This window comes from Cryptomeria japonica, chromosome 9 (genome assembly GCF_030272615.1).
Source record: "Cryptomeria japonica chromosome 9, Sugi_1.0, whole genome shotgun sequence".
Lineage (NCBI taxonomy): Eukaryota > Viridiplantae > Streptophyta > Pinopsida > Cupressales > Cupressaceae > Cryptomeria > Cryptomeria japonica.
Window position 1 is genome coordinate 671,965,583 of NC_081413.1, and position 23,327 is coordinate 671,988,909.

General features: G+C 36.0%; 1 protein-coding gene across 1 annotated transcript; it reads right to left on the minus strand.

Moving 5' to 3' along the window:
• Positions 1-14,827: 14,827 nt before the first annotated feature.
• Positions 14,828-23,104, minus strand: LOC131033843 (uncharacterized). Its single transcript, XM_057965135.2, has 2 exons — positions 20,769-23,104; positions 14,828-19,003 (listed from the first exon to the last, which is right to left on the minus strand). Exons 1-2 carry the CDS (start codon positions 22,936-22,938, stop codon positions 15,738-15,740), a joined length of 5,436 nt encoding a protein of 1,811 aa, XP_057821118.2. The 5' UTR covers positions 22,939-23,104; the 3' UTR covers positions 14,828-15,737.
• Positions 23,105-23,327: the final 223 nt, after the last annotated feature.

Consider the following 23,327-nt stretch of genomic DNA (forward strand, 5'->3'; position numbering starts at 1 on the left):
CTAGTTATTATTCTTCTATTATGCTATTAGAGTAGTTGTTATATCATGTGTTTTGTCTTAGCCTTTCATTCTTTATTGATTCCTATCATGAGCATGAGTGTCTTAGTCTTAAAAATTACATGTTAAAGACACTAGATTTGTGGGAACTACTTCTAGCATCTATTGCTTAATTTGATGGTGAAAATTTGAAGTATGAACTCATAAAGACGATGCATCTATATATCTAGGCTTATCTTGATAAAATGTTGCAAAATCTAAGAATGGCACCTCATTTTTAGTTGTTTGATTAAATAGGACATACAACATTGTAGACTAGCATGAATGTCTATACCCTAACACATCCATTTCAAATCAATTCTTGTAAAATGTTTTACTCTTCTAACCTTGTTGAAGGCCAATAACCAATATAGATGGACAACATTCCATACTTCTTCATAATGAATACAGTCAAACCATCAACCTAAATGTGTTTTGTTTATAACTAGTTGTTTACACAATGGCCTCACTTGGTAGTAACATGCTAAGAATGAGATATATAAAAACTTCCCCTAACAATGCAAAGGTAAACCTATTGGTGAAGTGAACATAGTGTCATATCCTAATAGAAACTAGTTAGTCTTCTTCTATTGTGCTATTATAGTAATTGTTGCGACATATGTAGTCACGGCATATTACTCTTATCGAATCTAATAATGAGCACCTGTCTTAGTGTTGAAAATTACATGTTGACATTATTTTGTGGTTATTAAACACTAGATTTGTAGGAACCACTTCTATAATATTGTATTTTCTATGGCTAATTTCATGTTGACACCTTTAAGTCTATCCTTGTAGAGGCCATGATATCTATACATCTAGGCTTATCTTAAAATAATGTAAATGTCTAAAGAGTTTCACATCACATATAACCTACTTTTTAACTATTTGATAGAATAGGACATAACATTTTAGGCGAACATAGATGTCTCTATTCCAACTCACCCATTGTAATTTTTAACTCTAATCTTGCTTGAAGGCCAATAATCTACTAAATTTACAACATTTCTATCCTTATTTGCAAGTAGTGCAATCAAACCTTTTCCCTAAATATAGTTTTTTTGGATCCATGCCTAAATTCAATATTTGACTTTATCATTCTCAATAACTAATCTTTTATACAATGGCTCATTTGGTAGTGACATGCCAAGAATGAGATCTACCTTGGCAATGCAAATGTACACATACTGGTGAATTAAACATAGCTTCATATCATAATAGAAACTAATTCTTTTTATATTGTTCTATTAGAGGAGTTGTATCACATGTGATTATCATGGTGGTCTTTCATTATTTATGGAGTATGATAACGAGCATGATGTCTAAATCTTGGCAATTACACATTGGCATTATGTCATGGTTATTAAAGTCGCCAACATTGTGGGATCACTTCTAGGATATTGTACTTTCTATTGTTCAATTTAATTATGATACTTCGAAGTCTAGCCTGATAGAGACTACATTTAGACTTATCTCAAAAAAGTATTATAGACATCTAGAGTGTCATAAATATAAGGTCTTCTCATTCCCTCGCATTTGCAACTAGAATTACCATTCATCATATTGATAGTTGAGAGGCATCTCGAATAGCAATGATGGAATGTGCATCAATGATTTCTCCTCTCAACTTTCAAATGGATCGACAAGCAATGATATAGTATGTCTCCAACTCCTACATCTCTACTAGAGCAACTATCTTTCTAGGCAAGATAGAAGTTGTAAATCACATCATATGCAAACACCTTTATTGGTATTCTTTCCTTTTTCTTTTCTTTTATGGCAAGGAATCCTTGCTTTGTTACTTCCCTAAAAAGTAGTTGTCTCCACAACACTTAAAAAATGAGTCATATGCATAGTAATATGTTATCTTTATTTGTCCAAGGGGTTGAGCTTAACTAGTTAAAACACTGGGTTCTCATTGTGGAGACCCAAGTTCAATTCCCAATAGGGACATCTAAAGTGAAATTCTAAGTTGTGACTCTTGGCCTTCCAAAAGATGGGGAAGGTCTTGGGGTCAATCTAATCAAACACAATAATAATAATAATAATTCAAAGATATGTAATGAGGATGGGGCCCCCTACTGTGGCCCCACTGGTTCATAGCTCTAGTCAAAAGCTATTCTAGATGTAGTTGTGAAGCTTATTTTAGTACTTAAGGATTACTTCATGTTGTTCTTAATTTTCGAACAACCCATGGAAAATGAGTTAGCCTACACCAATTTGTTCTTTTGTCAAAGAAATTACCATGAAATTTATTTTCCTATATATTAACTTTGGGGAAAAAAAATTCTTAGCAACCTAGATGAGGTCTCCCAAATTTGGATTTTTTCAACAAAATTGAACACCATTAATCTTCCTTGAATAACAAGCATGGACATTAGAGATCTCTACTTTGAGAACGACGAGTGTTATTTTCTTCAAATTTTAGAATATAAAAAATCTCTTTTTCCAAAGAAATATTTTCATTACGGTACATGACATGCTTGGAGTGCTCTAGAACATCTATACAACTTGGCTTATCATCTCCAATCTCTATTTTTCTAAAACCTCCTCCATCAACATCTTGAAATAATTTCGAGTTTTTTTAACTTTTCTTTGATACCTACATGTAATCACTTAAAACTATTAGAATGGTAATTTGATGAACTCCTATTCTCAAACCAATTTGATTTTTTTATGATCGATGCAAAAGTGAAAAAGCTCTTTTTTTCCTCACCTAAATCAAACTAGCGACTCCAAAAACAAAACGCTAATTGAAAAACTTAACGTATTATAAGCAATAATTAAATAGAACAAAATTGACAATTACTAAATAACTAAGCATAATAGAATTTATTAAAAAAGTAAATAAAAGAAACAAACCTTGAAGAAAAAGATGTACACATTCTAGACGACTTCCACAATTTATCATAATTCAACAACTACGTGAAAACTAGAAGCCTAATAAAAATAACAAGCCAAGATTCTTGTTGAGAACCAATAAATCGCAATATAATTGATCCATTTGAACTTGAACAATTTTTTTAATTAAAGATTTGAACTCGGACATTTTTTTAATTAAGGATTTGAACTCGGACATTTTTTTAATTAAAGATTTGAACTTAACACCATTTGAACTTGAAGGTTGCAATATGCAATGAACTAAAATGCTCTCACTAATAAAGAAAGACAAAAATGTTTGGGTTCTTTGAATTTGGTAGCCCCTCATGAACTTGAAGGTTGCAATATGCAATGAACTAAAATGCTCTTACTAAAAAAGAAAGACAAAAAAGTTAGGGTTCTTTCTCTTACTTAAAAAGAAAGACAAAAATGTTAGGGTTCTTTGAATTTGGTAGACCACATGTTGGTGTCATGACAGCTAGCATTTAAAATTCGGAAATGCATTGAAAACTGTAGGTCATTAACTAAAATATTCAACTATTTCCACTAGCATCCCAAAGAGCGCATAAAATGAAGGGTTTAGTTAAAATATTAAGGCCATGAACTGTAGCCTCCATTTTGCATAAACTAATTAACTTGCAATGAAAACACACAAAACTGAATTCGAGAAACCTGAAACATAAATCAACTTGAAGGCACAGGTTTACAGTTTTAATATATAGACGAGTTAAGTATCATTTCTCAAATACACTAACAATACATGTGTCAATATTATTCACGAACCACAATGACCAAAAAAAAACAGGGAACTACAAAAGCAAAGGCACTATAATCTGTCAATAAGATACAAGAGAAAATAGACAAATATCAAACAGAGCAAAAGCAGGACACAAAAATCTGTCAAAAAAACACGAGAAAAGACGAATGGCAACAAAGCACTAAAACTTTTTAAACGAGTAAAATATCCGCAACTACACCACAAAAATGCCACTTGTGACTACAATACAGAAAATAACGGCCAAGTTCAGGCACTCAATTAAAAATCAACTCCTCGGAAGTGTTTTTTCTGTTGCCTCAAAAACCAAGCTATAATTTTCCAAGTGTGAATGTATACCATGAAAGAAAAGTAGAAGTGAGCATAGCATCATCATGCACAAGAGTGGAATATTTTGTCCACTCTTTCATTAATATAAAATGTTGAAACACATAAAAATTCAATGACATTTGTATATCCAACTTTCTCTCTCAAAGGAAATAACAACATTTTAAGATGGGAACCTATTCCAACGGAGTTTGAAATACAACACAAAATAAACAATACAATAACCCACTCAGATGACACAAAGATTTATCCTGAGAAACCTTTTTTGACAAAAAAATTGGACAAAACAACACATTATATTAACAAATAATACTTTCAATAAAATGAGATTTTCCAGTGGTAATCCTCCTGCATCAACATGTGCTGCTTGGCTAACATACGGATGTCTTTTTCTATATATATTACAATACTCGTGCACTCGTAAATATAAGCACAAACCCAGCAAGTGGTTTCACAAAATAATGATCCCAAAACCTTAGGCAAAGTTCATCCACACAACCCATACAAATAAATTATTCGTGCAAAGTGCCATACTACAGAAACAAGTAGAGTTGCACTCAACTCAACCCTTAAAATCAGGGGATCAAATCATGCCTCCAATGTCCCACCTTGTAATGTGCACCTACCTTGTAAGAGGTGATGCTTTCATTCTTTGGATCTCGCTAGGAATATTATGCAAAGCATATAATATATTCATAACAATCTCCAAGTAAATAAGATAAAGAATTCTTCATTACAACGTGTACTGACCTTCGGTTAACAATAAAAAGTAAATCGACATCTAAACTATGATTTCCATGGGTGCTATTATTACGCAAAGCATAAAACGCATTCTAAAAATCTCCAAGTAAACAAGATAAAAAATTCGTCATCTCAATGTGTCCTGACCTTCTAATAACAGAAAAAAGTCGATCAACACCTAAACTATGATTAGAAATTAGCAACAAAACATCTTGCAATAGTATGTGCAATGGCTACATACTACAATGAGTTGTATGCTTCAAATACAACTCAGATCAATTAATGAGCGGCATGGAAGCGTAGCTGTCATCTTCAGAAAATTGACCACTGAAGAAAAGCACTCAAAATTACACCCCAAGTTGTTCCCAAGAACCATGTAGGCAAGAAGCCCATACGCAAGAGATTGTCTGCAGTGAAGAGATAAATGGAAGCTGGCATTGATGAACAAGGCCTACATAGGCCCAGCACATCAAGATGAGAAGACATTTCATGTCTAAGTAACTAGAGAAAAATTATAAAGAACAATCATGACAAGTTCTGCACTACTGGTGGAGGAACTCAGTCTGCCTGTAAAGATACAGAATTTTAGACTTGCCAATGTTGACACAAAATTGCATATTCTGCAACGCGTCAAGAAATTGAGAGCGGCTGTGTGTCCTGTGGTGTATATTAGAGGTAGGGACAGGGGCAATACACTCAAAAAAATATAAAAAATATAATCCCAAAATAATTTGTTTATATATAATAAGCCATCCATCATAAACACATTCCAGGAAAGGAGACAACCTGCTTAGTTATATTCCAGCAGAAGAACACGCTAATCAATAACAATATGCAGTTGAAACTTAGTATTGATGTGAACAAAAGGAATGCGTAATCTGAGATAAGAATGAGCAGTAAGACAGCCTCCAAGATTGAATTGGATTGTGAGTGCTGATCAAACAACCTGTGTCAATAGAAGTTGCCACAGAGAAAAATTGGATTGTGAGTGCTGATCAGAGAAGCTCAAATGTGGAAAGCGACTGCCATCTCAACTAGCCTTTATGCAATTAGGTAAGAAGGAATTCAGTGATAAACATCAGAAATTGTCAAACGCAATGACGCTTGATAGGAATAATCAACTTAAATGACTGACATGATCAGTAAAGTACAAACGTATTGAGATTTCTGTTTGTTTTCTTTCCTACTGAAGGATAAAAGCAAGACTGAAAAATACTTTTGTACTTGCAGCTGGGTTATGAATCCGTCTTTCCCAATTAGAATAAATATAGTAAAAGTATTTCAAAGAACGATAAGAATCCAGCTTATCAATGGGTTCTGAATTTCCTTTCCATCGGAAGCGTTTTTACAGGACTTGTGACCACCATTTACCCACCTTGTAATGTACCCCAGCCTACAAAATGTAGGGAGTTAAAAATAATAATGTAAACAGAAATCAGAGTAAAATCTATGCCATTTATAACAAAAACTGTGATTTTTAAAAATATATATATATAGTAAATATTTACAAGACCTCTATAGTAAGTATTTCTATTATTTGTGTTCAAACTTCAATCTACAACAAAGGTGCTCCATAGTAAGTATTTACAAGACCTCTATAGTAAGTATTTTCAATGCACATCCATTATTTGTGTTCAAACTTCAATCTACAACAAAGGTGCTCCAATTATTTGATAAGTCACATAAGAATCATGGATCATAAAATCCATATAACATAAAATGATAAATCCAAACATCACTACAATCTGTCGCTATAACTGTCAAAAGTCAAACATCAGGTGCTTCATATTTGCATTTCACAAGCCAGAGATGAAGCTACTTCTCAACTGATTCAAGATTACCAAACATGGATATCAGTTTTACAAGTTCTTTTAATCAGTCAAACCTTTATCATCACAAGCATCCTCTATACTTCAAGAATTCTCCAAATGGCACAAGCTTTTTAAAACTTGTCTTCTTGATAAATGTATCTAAGAGGACCCTCATCTGTGAAGTTGGAGTGAAATTCTAACCACCATCACTGACAAATTTTTTTGGTTGGGGAGATACACATCCAGAATGTTTTTGCCTCCCATTTTCATCAGGCAAACAAATCATTGACCTTCTTCAGCTTAGCACCAAGGACTGCAGTACACCATCAATGATATTTACTAAGACATCTCCCAACTATACTATCAATGCCTTCCCTCATTCATCATTTGAGAAGCAACTTTAAATATCATCAACCTTTTCCACTGAATTTGGGCAACATTTATGAATGATATTCTCTAATTTTCCTCACATTCGGCAACCTACAGAAACCTGTTCATATATTTCAACCAGTTTTGCATCCTATTATTTCATTAAGTTACCAGATATACACTTCATGCATGTCTGCTCCAGCATTTTAAAGTAGAGATCCTCATCACTCAGTTTCTTAAACCTCACTAAAGAGCAGAGGATTGCAACCAGAGAGTCCACGTTGAAAAACATATTCTGCAAAATATCCCATCAGGTTCTTCTACCGCAACTGATGGCTTATGCAAGTTTCTTATTTTCTACAAAGATTGACTAAGACGTCATTGGAACTTAAATTAGCATCCACTACAATTCTGTGACTCATCTGATGTATATATAAACTTACTGTCTGTCCGGAAATTGTTTACTGTTCAATATTGGTTCTTCCTGTAAGATCTTTCATGAATAGTTTTTAATATTTATCATCCACATGCTCTGTTGGCAGGAGAAATCTGTTAATCTTTTGAGATGACTCGCCTAGCCAGAAGTAACATTGCCAGTAAAACTGTTCTTGATGAGATCTGTTATTATCATTTTCCTTCTATAAAACTTTGGTTGAACCCTGATCACCTTCAGCTAGAGGTTCATTATTTCCAGAAGACTAATTTATGTTAGTTAAACCAATCTGACTACTCAACATTGCCCATTAGACCAGGCCATTAAAAATCTAAATTAAAATTACAAACATTCAACTCATATTTCATCCACCTTCCTAAAAAATATTTATTTAATTCTTTCCCTCAAAATATACAGCCTGGATTGGCCTAGTGGTAGAGAACTTGTGCTAGTGAAAGAGAGGTCACAAGTTCAAATCTCACAAGGGGTTAGGGTATGTATGCCTCATTCGTAGCACAGATATGTGTCAACTGCAAGGAGTACGAGGTAGTCCCATATTACTATAAGCCATCTATAGACCCATATACAGACTGCCCTGCATTGTAGACTATAAAAGAATCTTTCTCTTCTTTCTTTCTCTGTCCAGATATCTAGTGTGAAAAACTTAACAGCATTACCTGTTTGAGCCTCTTTTAATATCATCTCCATTCTACGCAAGCTCATCTTTCTATTTCATTTATTCTTCTCTTTCATTACCATTGGCTTTATCATTTGAATCAATTCCTCAATTATATGCGTATGTATGTATGAATATCAATGTCACCTGTCTCATCTCCTTTCTCTTCTATTTATAAAATGATTATCATGTTTGCAAATCAGCCTGGGCAAGGTAACTTATCAGAAGATAATCACTTGTAGCAAAACTGTATTAACCATTGTGAGATTTTGCCAAGATCAAGAGCTCAATGAAAAGTACAATAGAGAGAACAAAATAGATGATATGAATAAACTGTATTCTATCAAGAGCAAATAATGATCAACTGGATCGTCAAAAATTACATACAATGTAGATGAGTCTGCTTATAAAGGCAAGGCTAAGAGACAAGAGAGCACACAATGATGACATGTGGCTCAATGAGATTCAAGGGTAGGTAGGGGTAGGTAGGAGAAATAGTAGAATATTCCACATGAAGTTGATCACCCACCGAAAGTGGAATTATCACTCCACAATAAGTGGATATGATAAAGTAATAACAAGATCACACCATAAAAAGTGGAAATTATCCTACATACACACTTCCAATGTGGCACAAACACCTAAGTGTCTCATATGCAAACTACTATGATATGCATGTATCTAAGTAAACTTAAGTAAAGTGTAATTAAATCCAATATGAATAAATAATTACACCAACACCCCCCTTAAGTGCAACTTCAGGGAATGCACTTAAGTCTACAATGTAACTAACCAATGCAAGATGGATCTCGGCTACAAGGCCATGCTAGGTACCCATGTACAAATGCAAATGCATGCAAACCAATGCAATCTCTCATAAAGCGGGAAAAGAGAGAAAAACCCAATGGGAAAAAACCCTCCCCCAAAAAGAGAGATGAAAACCATATACAAAGAAATCTCAAAGAAGTATGAGAAGGACAAAACCCCATGTGAGGAAAAAGTCCCCCTATATGAGAGAAGAAGAGAGACCAAGTAGCCCCCCCTCAATGTAGAATCTGCATCAATGGTAGAAGCTCGAAGCTGAATGAAGAAACTGCTCCACGAACATTGAACAACATACCTCCCCTTAGGAAGAAACAAAACCAAAGGTGTATCTATGAAGTCTCCCCAATCATGAAGGGAAGATGTAGAAAAACTCATGATAAATAAAATCTCTAAAAACTGCTCAAGTGTCCCCATGTCGATGCTGAAAGTTAGCCCCTCCAAAGGTGGTCAACTGCTCCACACTGCTGAAAAAGGCACTCCAAGATCTAGTGGAGATGAATGTAGAACAATATCCAAAGACTCACATGTCTCCTTTAAGGATAAAGAGACATCCTCCAACTGTTGTACAAAAGTATCCACAATCATGTCAACCTCGAAAGAATGATCATGTAGAGAATGCACAAGAGGGTCAGAGTGTTCCCTCGCAACAACCAAAGAAGGATCATCTTCATCAAGTAGTCATCCCAATCAAATAAAGCTGTAAGACAAGGAATATCCTATTGCACTGAATCACAAGAAGGCAAAATTGTCGCACTAGCTGCATCATCAAGTGCAATAGGTGATGTGATATCAATAGGAGGAGATGAAATAGAAGGCTCGAGAATGGGGTCACATGTGAGAACACCCAAGTTCAAGTACCCAAAGTTCTCAAAATCTGAATCATCATGTGAAGAATCAACCTCATCAATAGGACCAAAATGGGAAAAGGAGTACAACCGAGATGCATGAGCAACCACCCCAGTCGCAATGATAGATCTAGTCTCCAAGTCTCCAATGATAACTGAATCAGGTGTGAACTCCACAATTTTCCTAGTTGCCCCATGTTTGATTTGATAGATGGAAAGAAGATTGTTTGTCAAATGGGGTACACACAACACATCATTGAAGGAGTTAGCCCCAATGGCAATAGATCATTTCCCAATCACATCCATGTATGTATGATTGTCCATCAAAATCTGCGGCATGGTGCAAGGCTCAAATGAAGAGAACATAGACTGCCAAGATGCCATATGATGAGAAGCCCCTGAATCTAGAAGCCATCTCCCTGAATCATGACTTGCAGTAGCACAAAGAGTTTGTCCCTTTCTTTTATCTGTCCCAAAAAGAGTGATCCTTTCCTTTCTCCTTTTCTTTGGAAGAAGAAGCCGAAGTAGACATTCTAGAAGGTAGGTTGATTTTGTTCTTCTCAAGAACATACTTCAACTCATCAATATCCTTCTTATAACAATGTTGTCCATCATGTCCCGATTTCTTGCAATATGCACAAAAACAATTGTCCTTAGATTTCCTCTTAGGTGAGGATGTAGAATCACCTTGTTGTGGAGAGGAGGATTGTGCTCCATCTTGTTGTGGTTTAGATTTAGGTTGCTTTTGGTTCTTGCCTTTCCCTTGATTGCTTTGATTCCCTTTATTAGCCACCAATGCTTGTGAATTTGATGATTTGAGAATCCCCATCTTAGTCAACTTAGATTGCTCAAGAATCAACATCTTCGTGAATGCATCAAATGAGGGAGAAGTGTATGAGGAACCTTGAGCTAACCTAAGGGTGTGAAAGCTAGATACAAAGGCTGCATACTCTGATGGAAGCTTGTCCAACAAGTTATAAACCAATTGAGCATCCTTTTTGTCAATTCCACAATCCTTTAGCTTTACTTTTAACTCATTTGCTTTTGTGACAATCTTGGATTGTATCAAAATCCTTGGGATCCAATGTTGTGAGTTCACTATCAAGCTTGTAGCCCTTAATTTCATCAACTTGTCCATACAATTTGTCATAAATATCCCAAGCCTCTTTGATTGTTGTACACTTCTCAATGTGAAAAATGAGGTCATCTGATACATACTTTCTTAATGTTCCAAGTGCCATAGAATTTTTAGTGAGCCATTCAACTTGAACATTAGGATCAGCTTTAGGATCAAGTGGTCCTATTATAGTTCCATTTACATAATGAATGAGTCATTTTTCCATTAGTTTACTCCATGCCTTAATCTTCCATGATGCATAGTTAGAAGTTAAAAGTAGAAATTTAGGAGAACCCATAGCACCAAAATGAAAGAACACAATATAGAGAGAGGCACAATCACACAAGACACCCCCCAAAATTACTCAGATTATGAAAGTAGACGAAAAATTATGCACTTTTCAAAAAAAAATCGGCACCTGAAAAAGAGGTCGTATGACCCCAAACAAAGCCTCTAAAGTTGCAAAATTGAGGATTAGATAGGTTCAGTCAAAAACTGCAAATTCTGAAAAATTCATCCATCAAAATCAAAAAATTCCTCCACCATTGCAAACAGCACGAAAAATTAATCCACAACAAAAAAATTGCACCAAAAAAGGAGCCAAAATGAGCAAGTTACGGCCTCCTGAAGTCGGACTGTGTAATCAAAAAACCAAAAGGTGAGGGGTCCAAAAATTTAAAAAGAGGCTGACGCAGTGCTAATGTTAGCAAAATATTGTCTTAAATTTGACGGTGTTTGACTGTCACCAAGCCGTTGGGGGCCACCGGGAAGACAAACATCGGCGGGATGACGAACACCGACAAGAAGACAAACACAAACGGATGGGATGTCAAGAGATGTTGGGAGGACAAGCTGCCAAAGCACGAGAGTCGGCGGGGCCTGAAAAAGCCGACAAAGTATGGAAGAGAGGGGGGAGGGTGGGAACTCCCAAATATATATATAATTTTTTTAATTTTTCAAATGAAAATTTTTACAATAAGCCTGAAAAAAAAAAATCTGCGGATTTAGAAATAATAAATTTGAAAATAAAGGTCGCAAAAATTAAAAAATATATATTTATTTTACAAAATCCGTACAATAAAACAGAATAGGCGAAATTTTTTATTTCACCAAATATGGCCGAGTTTATACTCAAAATTTATACAAACAGCCTCTCGAACTCAACCATGTTGTCCAAATCGTTGTAGGACGCCCCAAAAAAATGTAGGTCCCCAAATCCGAAAATTGAAGCCTCCAAAATGTCTCCAAAAGACTAATCAATGAAGCCCTATAGGCTCTGATACCATGTGAGACTTTGCCAAGATCAAGAGCTCAATGAAAAGTACAATAGAGAGACAAAATAAATGATATGAATAAACTGTATTCTATCAAGAGCAAATACTAATCTACTGGATCATCAAAAATAACATACAATGTAGATGAGTCCTCTTATAAAGACAAGGCTAAGAGACAAGAGAGCACACAATGATGTCATGTGGCTCAATGAGATGCAAGGGTAGGTAGGGGTAGGTAGGAAAAATAGTAAAATATTCCACATGAGCTGGATCACCCACCAAAGGTGGAATTATCACTCCACAATAAGTGGATATGATAAAGTAATAACAAGATCACACCATAAAAGGTGAAAATTCTCCTACATACACACTCCCAATGTAGCACAAACACCCAAGTGTCTCATATGCAAACTACTATGATATGCATGAACCTAAGTAAACTTAAGTAAAGTGTAATTTTCATCCACCAACAACCACCACTCTTGCATTTTGAACCAATGTGTCTTCCTTATCACAATTTTCCCTTAATAATAAGCCTCTTCGTGAGACCCTTCACCTCAATATAGTTTGGGCTTGTCTTCTCAACCAATCCTCCTGCATTCTGAACCAATACATCTTCCTTACAACAGTTTTTCTAACAAATGATCCTCCTTGAAGATCGGTCACTTTGACATGGTTTGGTTTCTTTGTTTTCATCCACAGAATCAAATGGCTGTTCTGGAGTCCCTGCAGACAGGTGAATGCACATTGACAATTTGCACCACTAAGAATTTCATGTACAAATATTAAGTAGGAGCCACATAATATTTTTTAATACCTCTGACAAAAACGGAACCAATTCACAAATTCTCTGTATGATAAAACTACATACAAGATACATCATACATACATTTGTGATTTGACTATAACAGAAACTTTGTTCAACCAGTAAGATGAGAGAGTTTTTCAGATCTCATGAAAGAAGAGTTTGTCGGATCTCATGAAACATTACACAGAACAAGGGTATTTGAATCACCAAGAACAGTTATAAACTTACAATTATACAACAATTGAAGCAGTCAATGACTAGAAAATGATGAAAAAGGTAATGCAACTATAAAGCAACCAAAGAAGCAATCCAATCATAAGAATATTAAGCAAAGTAATCATTCTGTCTTATCTTCTGATTTAAATTCAAATTAACATGAATCTTTATTTGTGGGTCAAAAGCCTCTTGGCAACACACATTTCCAAAAACATGCTAGGCAGCTTCATAGGCAACAACTTTTGGTGATATTTAAATCCTGAAACATATTCATCTCTGCTCCCAGCTCAAAAATCAGATTGTACATCTGCCCCAGTCAGCAACCAAAAAGCAACCAAAAAAGCAATCTAATCATAAGAATATTAGACAAAGTAATCACTGTCTCATCTTCTGGTTCAAATCCAAATTACACAAATCTTTACCTGTGACTCTCAAGCCTCTTGGTAATCCACATTTCAAAAAACATGCTAGGCAATTAACTGTTGTCTGTCTGTCAATTTCAACATTCCAACTTTTAATTCTTCTTCAAGACATGAGGGAAAACGGAATGGCATGCGCATTTTAACATTTTAAAGACAGTTATTGAGCACGTTGGTAAGGGCATCTATTACAAAAAGTAACTATTTGAAAAACTTCTGTTCCAAGGAAACATTATTTGTCCGATGTTTAAAATGGCAGAATCATAGGACCCCACACAATAGAATAAAACTAATGTCTGAGAGGTATCATGTTTTCATAGTGCATGGTACTGAAAATAAATTTCCTCGATACAGACTATGTGTTAAATTTATTTTTCATCAAAGTTTCCAACCACTCGTAATCCATCATCAGGATGGATGATCAATGACGAACCACACGAAAGGCCTGAATCATTGATGACAAGATCATTTTTACACAGATCTTTACCCAGAATTTATTCTAGAAAAATGTGTATTATTCCAAAAGAAGCGTCTTAACTAGGTAAGGGATGGCCGTATATATTATAGGCCTAGCAGATCTTATTTAATCAAATGATGCATATCAAGACAAATGCAGATCTCATATAGTTGATGATCAGCGATAAGTGGCTGAAACATTGATAGCAATATGATGTTTACCTGGAAAATTTATCCTCAAAATTAATGTGTATCATTACAAAAGCAGTATCTTATCTAGGTGAGCAATGGCAATATATAATATACTCCTAGCAGCAGAACAGTCCACTGGAAGAAGCAGATTCCAAAAAAATTGATATAACTAATAATATAACATTAAGATTTACCAAAAGCCTGCACATAACTCAAACTCTCATGTCCTGATGAGAAGTCAAATGCTTGAATTCCAGGTGGTATCCAGGAGATTTATATCAGACAAATTTCGGTGCATTTATCTTAAACTATGTTATATAATAAAAGCACATGAGAACCAATTTTGGCACATCATTAAACTGTCATAATGACTCCCTGCAGCTAACTAGACAATTTTTGAGAGTGTCTCAACATCCAATCTCATAATGTCCAGTAGCCTACCAGAATCTTTTGGAATGCAAGTGAGTGCGATTTCAGTTTCTATAAATCCAATTTCATATATGCCAACTGTTTTACTCCATTATCCAACTGTGACTTTAAAAAATCTCCAAGTTAAGTTTTTATTCATAGAAGCCACAAAAGGTGCCTTCTAAAATTGATGTCAACAAAATAAATGGACACGACATCTTAGCATAATGTAACTCATTATTTATTGACATAATATTCTACAGTATTACAAAAAATGTAATGGTACAGAACTGGAGAAAAATGTCCAACCATCGCACTGCATGTTAGTTACAAATGAATGGCATGTTTTATGCAAAGGTTACTTGTTGTAACTGCAATTCCCTAAAGAAGACAAGATGTCAACTACATATGCATGAATGGACTTCTACACTGCACTAGCTTAAGTACCAGTTTATGGATATTTGGCTGGAAATTTTTGAATTACATTAGAAATGATTTTATATGACCCATCATTGCAAAATATGATGGTACTACAACAATGCTTGACAGAGACGTTACCACATGTTGTAAGTGTACAACAACAAATAGCATTCTTGCTGAGCAAAGCTGGAGAGTTGTCTGACACAGAATCCAAGTATCTGGACAACCAACTCACGTCCACGGTAAAAATCACAAGATTCAACCATGTGATATTTTTACTAGCAACAAGAAAGAATTAAAGCTTTAGAATAAGAAATGATGAACTTTAACAGTAAAATAACGGTTAACCACACAGCTAACACTGAGTAATTGACCCACACACATTATGAGATAAGACAGGCAGACAGGAATTGCATTATCAGAACACAACAATACACCTGTAGAAGACTAAGCAATATGTCTGCAAGGCAAGTAAGAAAATAAGTAGAAATCAGATGCAAGCGAAAGGGGACCCCAAGTTGCACCTCCTATGGACACAATGATTTGGGAACAGAATCTTCATGCCAGGTTTTTGGCAAAAAATAATAGTGAGAAGGAACAAAATCAATTCTTTCACCAGACAACATAAGAAGAAGAATATGAGCAACTTTCAGGAAGCAAACAGCTCTTGAAGAACTCACAATGAGATAAAAGTAACATCCTTATCAGCTCAGAGAGGGCAATATGGCATGTATCCCAACGAGCGACCAATATCAGTTACTATATCATTGCATTTCATCAAAAGGTACAACATCTGATGTGATATGTTTGGAAGATCAGATTCCATTGCCTTAATCTCAATGGGTGGATTGACAATTCCGTTACTCTCAACGGGAAGGAACGTACTGGAAGGTAGGCATACATTTTCTATTTGAAAAGGTTCTTCCGTGTAAGTCTCTGGTGCAAGATTGGGTTCCTCTCTACCTAACAGAAATGTAACTCGGTTTGTTTCTTTACCACTATCAACTGCATATTCATCTGGCCTCTTCAAGCAGGACTTCAACTGAACTACAGGTTGTAATTGAAGTGCCAACTTAGGTGTACCCTCTACCACAGCTTCTGCAGTCCCATATTTATCCAGTGATCTCGATGAGGAAAAATCTTCTTGCCCCACGGCTGCCATTAATGAAGGCACTTCATCGTTCCTTACTCTTGGCAATCTAGTCAACTCAGTGGCAAACTGTAATACTGAAGTTTCCTTCTTAGGTTGAAGATTTTGTTTTAGCCAAAAGTTGACATCTGCTTGGCCAAACAAATTATTTTCGGTAGCATATTTGTAGGCTGTTTCTGCATCAGAGCTGTGTTTGAATACAACCTGAGCAGAACCTGATTTACAATATATCCTTGTTCCTGAAACATCCAATGGGCCAAAACGTGCAAACCTCACTTTCAACTGCACTTCTGAGGGCAGTGCAAAACCTCGTGGGAATTTCATGCAAAGTGCCATTGGCACTTCAAGAGATTTAGAAGAACTTGATGGCCTGTCAAAGTAAGATTTCTTTGACACTTTTGGCTGTTGCACTGATTCATTCTCTTTCAAAACACCTGATGATTTCAGGACAATAGATGTCAAATTTGATTTCTTTGATGGTGCAGAATCCAGATCTTTTAGCTTTTTCAACCTCTTCCTCAAGCTCAAACCATCTGACTTGATTTCAAGCTTCCGTTTCTTGTTAGCATTTGCATCAGGTGTCTGATTTTTACCTGTTTTCAGAACTGGAGAAGCAGAGTGCTCCATCTTGGCACTTGTTTGAGGAACAATTTCATTTGATTCCAAATCAGCATTTCCATTATCCACACCATCCTCAACATTATGATGCTTAATATTAGACTCTTTTAGACCAGAAATTTTTTTAGTCTCCAGGTCAGATTCAATCTCATGTAATGAAGGCAAGTTTTTAGATGCTGCTGAAGATGATATTGATGTCAGACTTTTTTGATAAACCAAAGATCTGAACTTTAAAAAGACTAGAGATACCTTTGATGGGCAGTCTCTCTCAATCCCATAAAAAGGATTCAGTGCAAGGGATAGCAAATCATTCATGATCTCAAGAATACAAAATCTTGACTCTTCAGAACACACTTCTTTGCAGGTTATTTTATTATCTTCAGACTGATCAGGTGATACAGCGGAGACTATTTGATTGCCATCCGCCGATGTAGCCATTCCATAATCCAAAGCAGTTGATTTATCTGGGTCTATGGCTGATGTCAAATCCTTGAGAACTTCTGATTTCCGTTCAATGGTCTCAGAAACTTTACATTGCTTCTCAGGTGGTTCTAAGTCATCAAACAAGTGTGTATCATTGTTAGAAATTCTTTTAATTGGTTTAACCTTCCTATTACGGGTTTCTTTAGAAGCTGAAGATTTTGCAAATTTCACAAGTCTCTTAAAGCCTTTTGTCTTCTTGATAGCTGCATGATCTAAATTGCCCAATGCTAAACTTGAAGTGAAATTGTGACCAGCGTCAGTAAGATCCATTGAAGCATCTGCCAAAGATGCAGACAGCTGATTGGAAGTCTTCCCTGCTTCAGTATGAAGTTTGATATTTTCAACCTTTGCACCACTTTTATCAAAGCTATTGTCCGATCCTTCAGACTTCAAGATTATTGGTTTAATAGGATTAACAGAGAGTATACCATCAAATTCACTGCTGCCAGCATTATCAAGTGCATTTTCTGTTTTGTTTTCTGTCTGACCCTTACTAGTAGGTAAAGTGTTACAGGCCGAAAGATCCACACTCTGAAAAACTTTTCTGCTGTGAAATTCTGCACTACTACTACTTTCCAAAGCAGCAGGCTCAAGTTTAGGGGTTCTTATAGCTGCAATCAATACTTCATTCCCATGTTCAAGTTCATTTTCAATGAATGACTCCTTGTGAAGATCCATCAAACTTGCCTGCACCACCTGTTGTTCTCTTAATGCATCTCTGGAATCAGTATCTTGAAACTTCAATTGATCTGAAGGTTCTTTAACACTAGATATTGGTGCTCCTTCCAAGATATTCTCCCTATGATCTATCTCATCACATAATATTGTAGGACCCATCTGGTGCTCCCCTTCCAATGATTTGTCAGAACCCGTGCATTTCTCTTCAACTAAGCTGCCAGAACTAATATTGCTGATAAAATTGTTTTTATTCTCAACAGGTTTTTTGTCATTTTTTTGGTGGCAAAATTTAATTGGCTTCAATTCACATTCGACTTGAGCATCATGACTTCCTACAAGATCATTTATGCAGCGCAAATCATTTGACACCTGATTATTCCCTGAAATCGGACTAACATTGGACATCCCAACATCAGGATTACAGAGATCATTCAACTCTTGTACCTGACCTGTCTTCTTTGAAACAGTAGACATCTGTGTTTCTTCCCCTTCATTGATGGATCTCACGTAAAAATCTTTTCTTACTTGAGCCTCTGGAATATCACCTTTAGTGAACTCTTCTGTTTCACACAATTCCATTGAAAAAATAGACTTAATTGATTCCTTCTCTCTGTCCAGGGGTTTCATGTGAAAAGCCTTCCTCACAACTTCTTTCTTTCTTGCCCTTTCTTCTTTATAATCATCAAGCTCTCTAAGAAAATTCCTCTTTTTATCTTTCCTTTCTGTTTTTCTTTCAGCAGGCTTAGCTTCTTCATTTTGCATCCTTTTCTTAAATAGGTATCTACCAATACAATCTGAGTCATCTCCTTCATCTTTAGATTCTGAATTGGCTTGTGAATTTTGCATAACATAAAGAAAATCATCACCTGTACTCGACCTGCGACTGTGAATACCCTCTCGCCGTTTGAGAAAATAGCTATCTTCCATATCACTAGATTTTCCCAGCAAAATGGACCTTCTTGCAAGGTCCTTCACCTTCACATGCATTGAAATTTCTTTTTTTTCATCCACCGGAGCAGTTTCAGCTGTGACATCAGTGTAGCCAACTGGCAAAATGCACATTTATAGTTCAATCTTCATATAATTAGAAAGTTTGACATATATTCTGAAGAAATCAAGATACAAAATGATTTTTTTGCCTGAAAACAGCATGCAGTATATTTCTATTAAAAAAATCTGCAAACAAAACACTAAATGATTGAATGCATGATGCCAATATATCAAAAAAATTGTTCATCTGCTACATGTGGAATGCTTTTGTTATGACCTTAATTTGTCTTCCCGGTGAAAAATTAAGTACTGTTTATTTGTATTGAAAAAAATAGGTTCAAATATCTAGGAAAGAAGACAGCAAATATCTGTATGATGAAGTACAAGCACTTACAAAATATCTTGACATGTTTTCCGATGGTGGAATAAAAGGAACCTTGCGGCGATTATAAAATTAACGAGGTCGCTATAGAGTAACTTATGTCTTGTAAGCAATTACAAAAGTAATAAGTCCATAACAAAGAATCTATTATCCCAATACAAAAGGGCCCAATTATGGTAAAGCTTTAAGCCTGGTAGTAATATCTCTGGTTTTTTGTAAATGTTCTACAGAAGAAGATCTCTGGTCAAGTGCAACATCCTAACTGCTCTTGCATAATACAACAGAAATATATTCTAAGGAAAATTCATTCATTTTAAGTATGGTCCCAATATACTATTGGAAATAAAATATTTAATACTTAATAGTTTTATTTCAGTTCTTCAGAACTAGTGTTCTTCCAAAAGATTTTAAATTTGAGTATTTTTTTATAGGTTCAAATTTGCTTGAAGTTACAGCATCTTCAATTTCTTTTGTTACAATTTGTTATAAAGTCATTCTGCTGCAATCAGCTCAAGCCTTTTGCTTTTCCAAGCCGATGAGCTGTAATAACAAATGTTTCAGTAGATAACACAAATTCAACTTTCAGATTTTTCGATATTTCAACAATCAGATTTTTCCATCAACAATTTTTAATTTTGGTACAAGCATCATGAGAGATGTTAAATTTAAAATTCCAGATTTTTCCATATTTCAACAATCAGATTTAACCTTTCCATGAGGAGATGATCCAAGCTATTAATTATGAACTAGCATATCATAAACCACAAAGGTATGAAAAGCTTCGCACTACTCTAATAAATAAATAAAAAGTTTTAACTAGAGCAACAATAAATAAATAAAAAGTTTTAACTAGAGCAACAAACAGCACCAATGAAAAGAGTGTGGTCTTTATGGGATGCTATGCTCTGATGGGAGTCTGATGGGAGGGTGGATAGTTGCTATAAACTGTCCACTTCTTAATATCATGGTAACATGTACCAAAGGTACTTAATTTTTGAAAGCAATAGAACCATTCCCCTTCGCAATGGTGATAAGAGCATTTTCCATTTATTGATATTCTTTCATCTCAAATATCCTTCGTTGTAAAAAGAAAAGGCATCTCATAAGAAGTTATACTGAATGTAACACTGTAAGTGAATGAGATGCAAGATCATGAATCGGGGCAAGCTATGAAATATTGTCATGTTAGCACATAAGCAACAATGATCTACATTGGAATGGTAGAGATTATTGTAACAATGAATCAGTTTGAAATCCTATTGAGGTTTCTCTCACACTAACTATCCAGCCAAATGCTTAAGGTTTCATCCACCACAGAAGGGCCCAAGACTACCAGCGTTGGCTAATATCCAACATGTGTGAGTATGTGTGTGTTTTTATGTTTGCCTAAAATCAAAATGTTTGCCATCAGAAAGTATCAAAAAACATTCAATGCTTACCTACAGATTCCGACTCGCATTGATCCTGAGCATCTGCACCAAAATAAGCTGTGCTCTCTGTAATTCGCAAAGCAGACTGATAATCCTCATTTATTGAAACAAATGTTGCCACTCGATAAGCAAGCACTTCAGCAACAGACTTGATCCCTGAAATGCACTTCACTTCGCCACTACCTGGCAACACTGCTAAATTCCTAACAAAAGAAAGCATATCTGCAGGCTTGAAAGCATTTTTCGCCACCTTGATTTGCCTGAATGAATATAAACCCGGGTTCACATAACCCTGTACATCAACATTCACATAACCCTCCTGCTTCCTTGGCCTGAATGCATCACCATTGCGGCAAACACACATCAATCCCAGTGCTGCTCGCCTGCTTATCTCATCCACAGCCTCCTCAACAGCCTTGGTAAAACCCCGTTGCGTTGACTGCTTCGATTTCTCCACATAATTTTGTTCAAATGGCACCAGGTCTGATTCGAGAAACCATCCGTAGCTGCTGTCTCCAAAGAAGGCAATTAAAATATGATCCGGCTTCAGCTTCCGGGCTTTTGGCGCAGCAAAAATAGGATTATACACCTGCCCAGGCCACCAGGGATGAGACTTCACCTTTGCCCAGACCATATCTCCTTCTTGGAACTTTGAAGCCCTTCTTAAATCACAACCCTTATCTTTCTCCTCAATCTTTGCATTCTTACCTCCCCCAAACACAGTTTCTTTAGCAGTTGAATCATTTTGTGAAATAATATCACCATTATTTTTATCATTTTCGAGAACAATCTGCTTTTTAACCAGACCCTCATCCAGATTGCCGACCATCACATCCTTACCTCCATGAGCCAAAACATCTTCAACAGGTGTGGCATTGTTTGAAGGAATGCTACCATCGTCATTATCATTTATTGAAACATTCAGGTTTTTCTTATGACCCTTATTCTTCCGCTCCATCTTTGCATCCTTATTTCTGGAGCGCATCATGCTTTGCAAAGGAACATCAAAATTATCATCATCAATCAAAAGATTAGGCTGGTTTTTCTCCCAAACCTTATCCTTCTTCTCTACTTCCACATCTTTAGCTCTGGCAGCGGCATCAACTTGTGAGGGAACATCGCTGTTACCATTATCACTTTGACGAATGGGCTTCATTCCCTTCTGAATCTTATACTCCTTATCAGTCTTTTCATCCTCAACTCCGGCAGGCACATCCCCTTGCGAGGCAGCAATGTTGCTACTATTATTATCACTTCGAAGAATAGGCTTATTTTTCTTCCGACTCTTATCCTGTTGCAATACCTTCACATCCTTACCTCCGGAAAGCACATTCTTTTGAGAAGAATCATCAATGTTATTATTATCACTTCGACGGATAACCCTTTTTATCTTCTGACCATTGTCCTGCTGCTCCACCAACACATCCTTACCCCTGCCAGGCAAATTATAATTAACAGGCGACAGATTTTCCAAAGGAATTTCACCATAACCATGATTTTCAAGACACGGTTGTTGATTCTTAAGAACATCCCCCTTTCTATTACGGGTCAGCATCCTACTGATAGGAACATTATCCTCATCCTCGTCCTTTTTATCACGGATCAGACTCCTACTAATAGGAGTATTATCATCGTCTTCATCCTTTTTACTACGCATCAGACTCTTAATAATAGGAACATTATCCTCATCCTCATCCTCGCCAGAACGGGGTGATTGCATTTTCGCCTTCTTCGTCAAACCCTCAAACGCACTATCATCCCTCTCAATGGAAACCCTAAATTCTTCTTCTTTCTCTTCCTTCGGTGTCAAAAGCTGCGCCGCACCATTTTCACTTGCAGAAACCCTAGAACTACCATTTGCACAAAACCTAGAATTCTCATTTGTACAAACCCCATTATCTTCATCCGTACAAATCCTAGAACCCTCATCTGTACAAACCCTGGCACTTTCGTCTGAACAAAACCCAGCATTTCCCTCAGTACAAACCCTAGTTTCTTCGATTTTAACTGCTAAACCATTGCCATCTGTATCATTTGAAACCCTGACGGAGATATTACTTCTGGGATGTTCTGTATAATTTATTTTTTCTATTGGCTGAAGGAAGCCCTGTGAAACCTGTACAAGTTTATTCTCAGCGGCTCGACGCTTTTTGCGTACCTCGTTTCGAAGAGACACCATATCGTTAAAATTACTTTTACAGAGGACTGAAACGAAGCAAAGTTTTGCACGTACCTTTTCAATTGATAGCCACTAGGTCGCCGGATCGAATCCCCGGAGGGTATCTCGTTGCACAACATAACCTATCCAAGCATTCTAATTTGTACCGCAAACCAGTTTTTTTAATTTGAAATAAGATAACTCGGGAGTATGAAATTTTATTTTTATCATTTTACCGGATCAGTCAGTCACAAGTAGGTCGACTTTACTACGTCGGTCATCTAAGTATGATAGCTTCTAACATGCCCACGTTACGTTGTATGCATATTTGGCTATTAGCACATCAAAACTCAACAAACATATTAAGCGAGGGCTAGAGAAGTAATATAGTTACTGTCTAGTTTACAAAT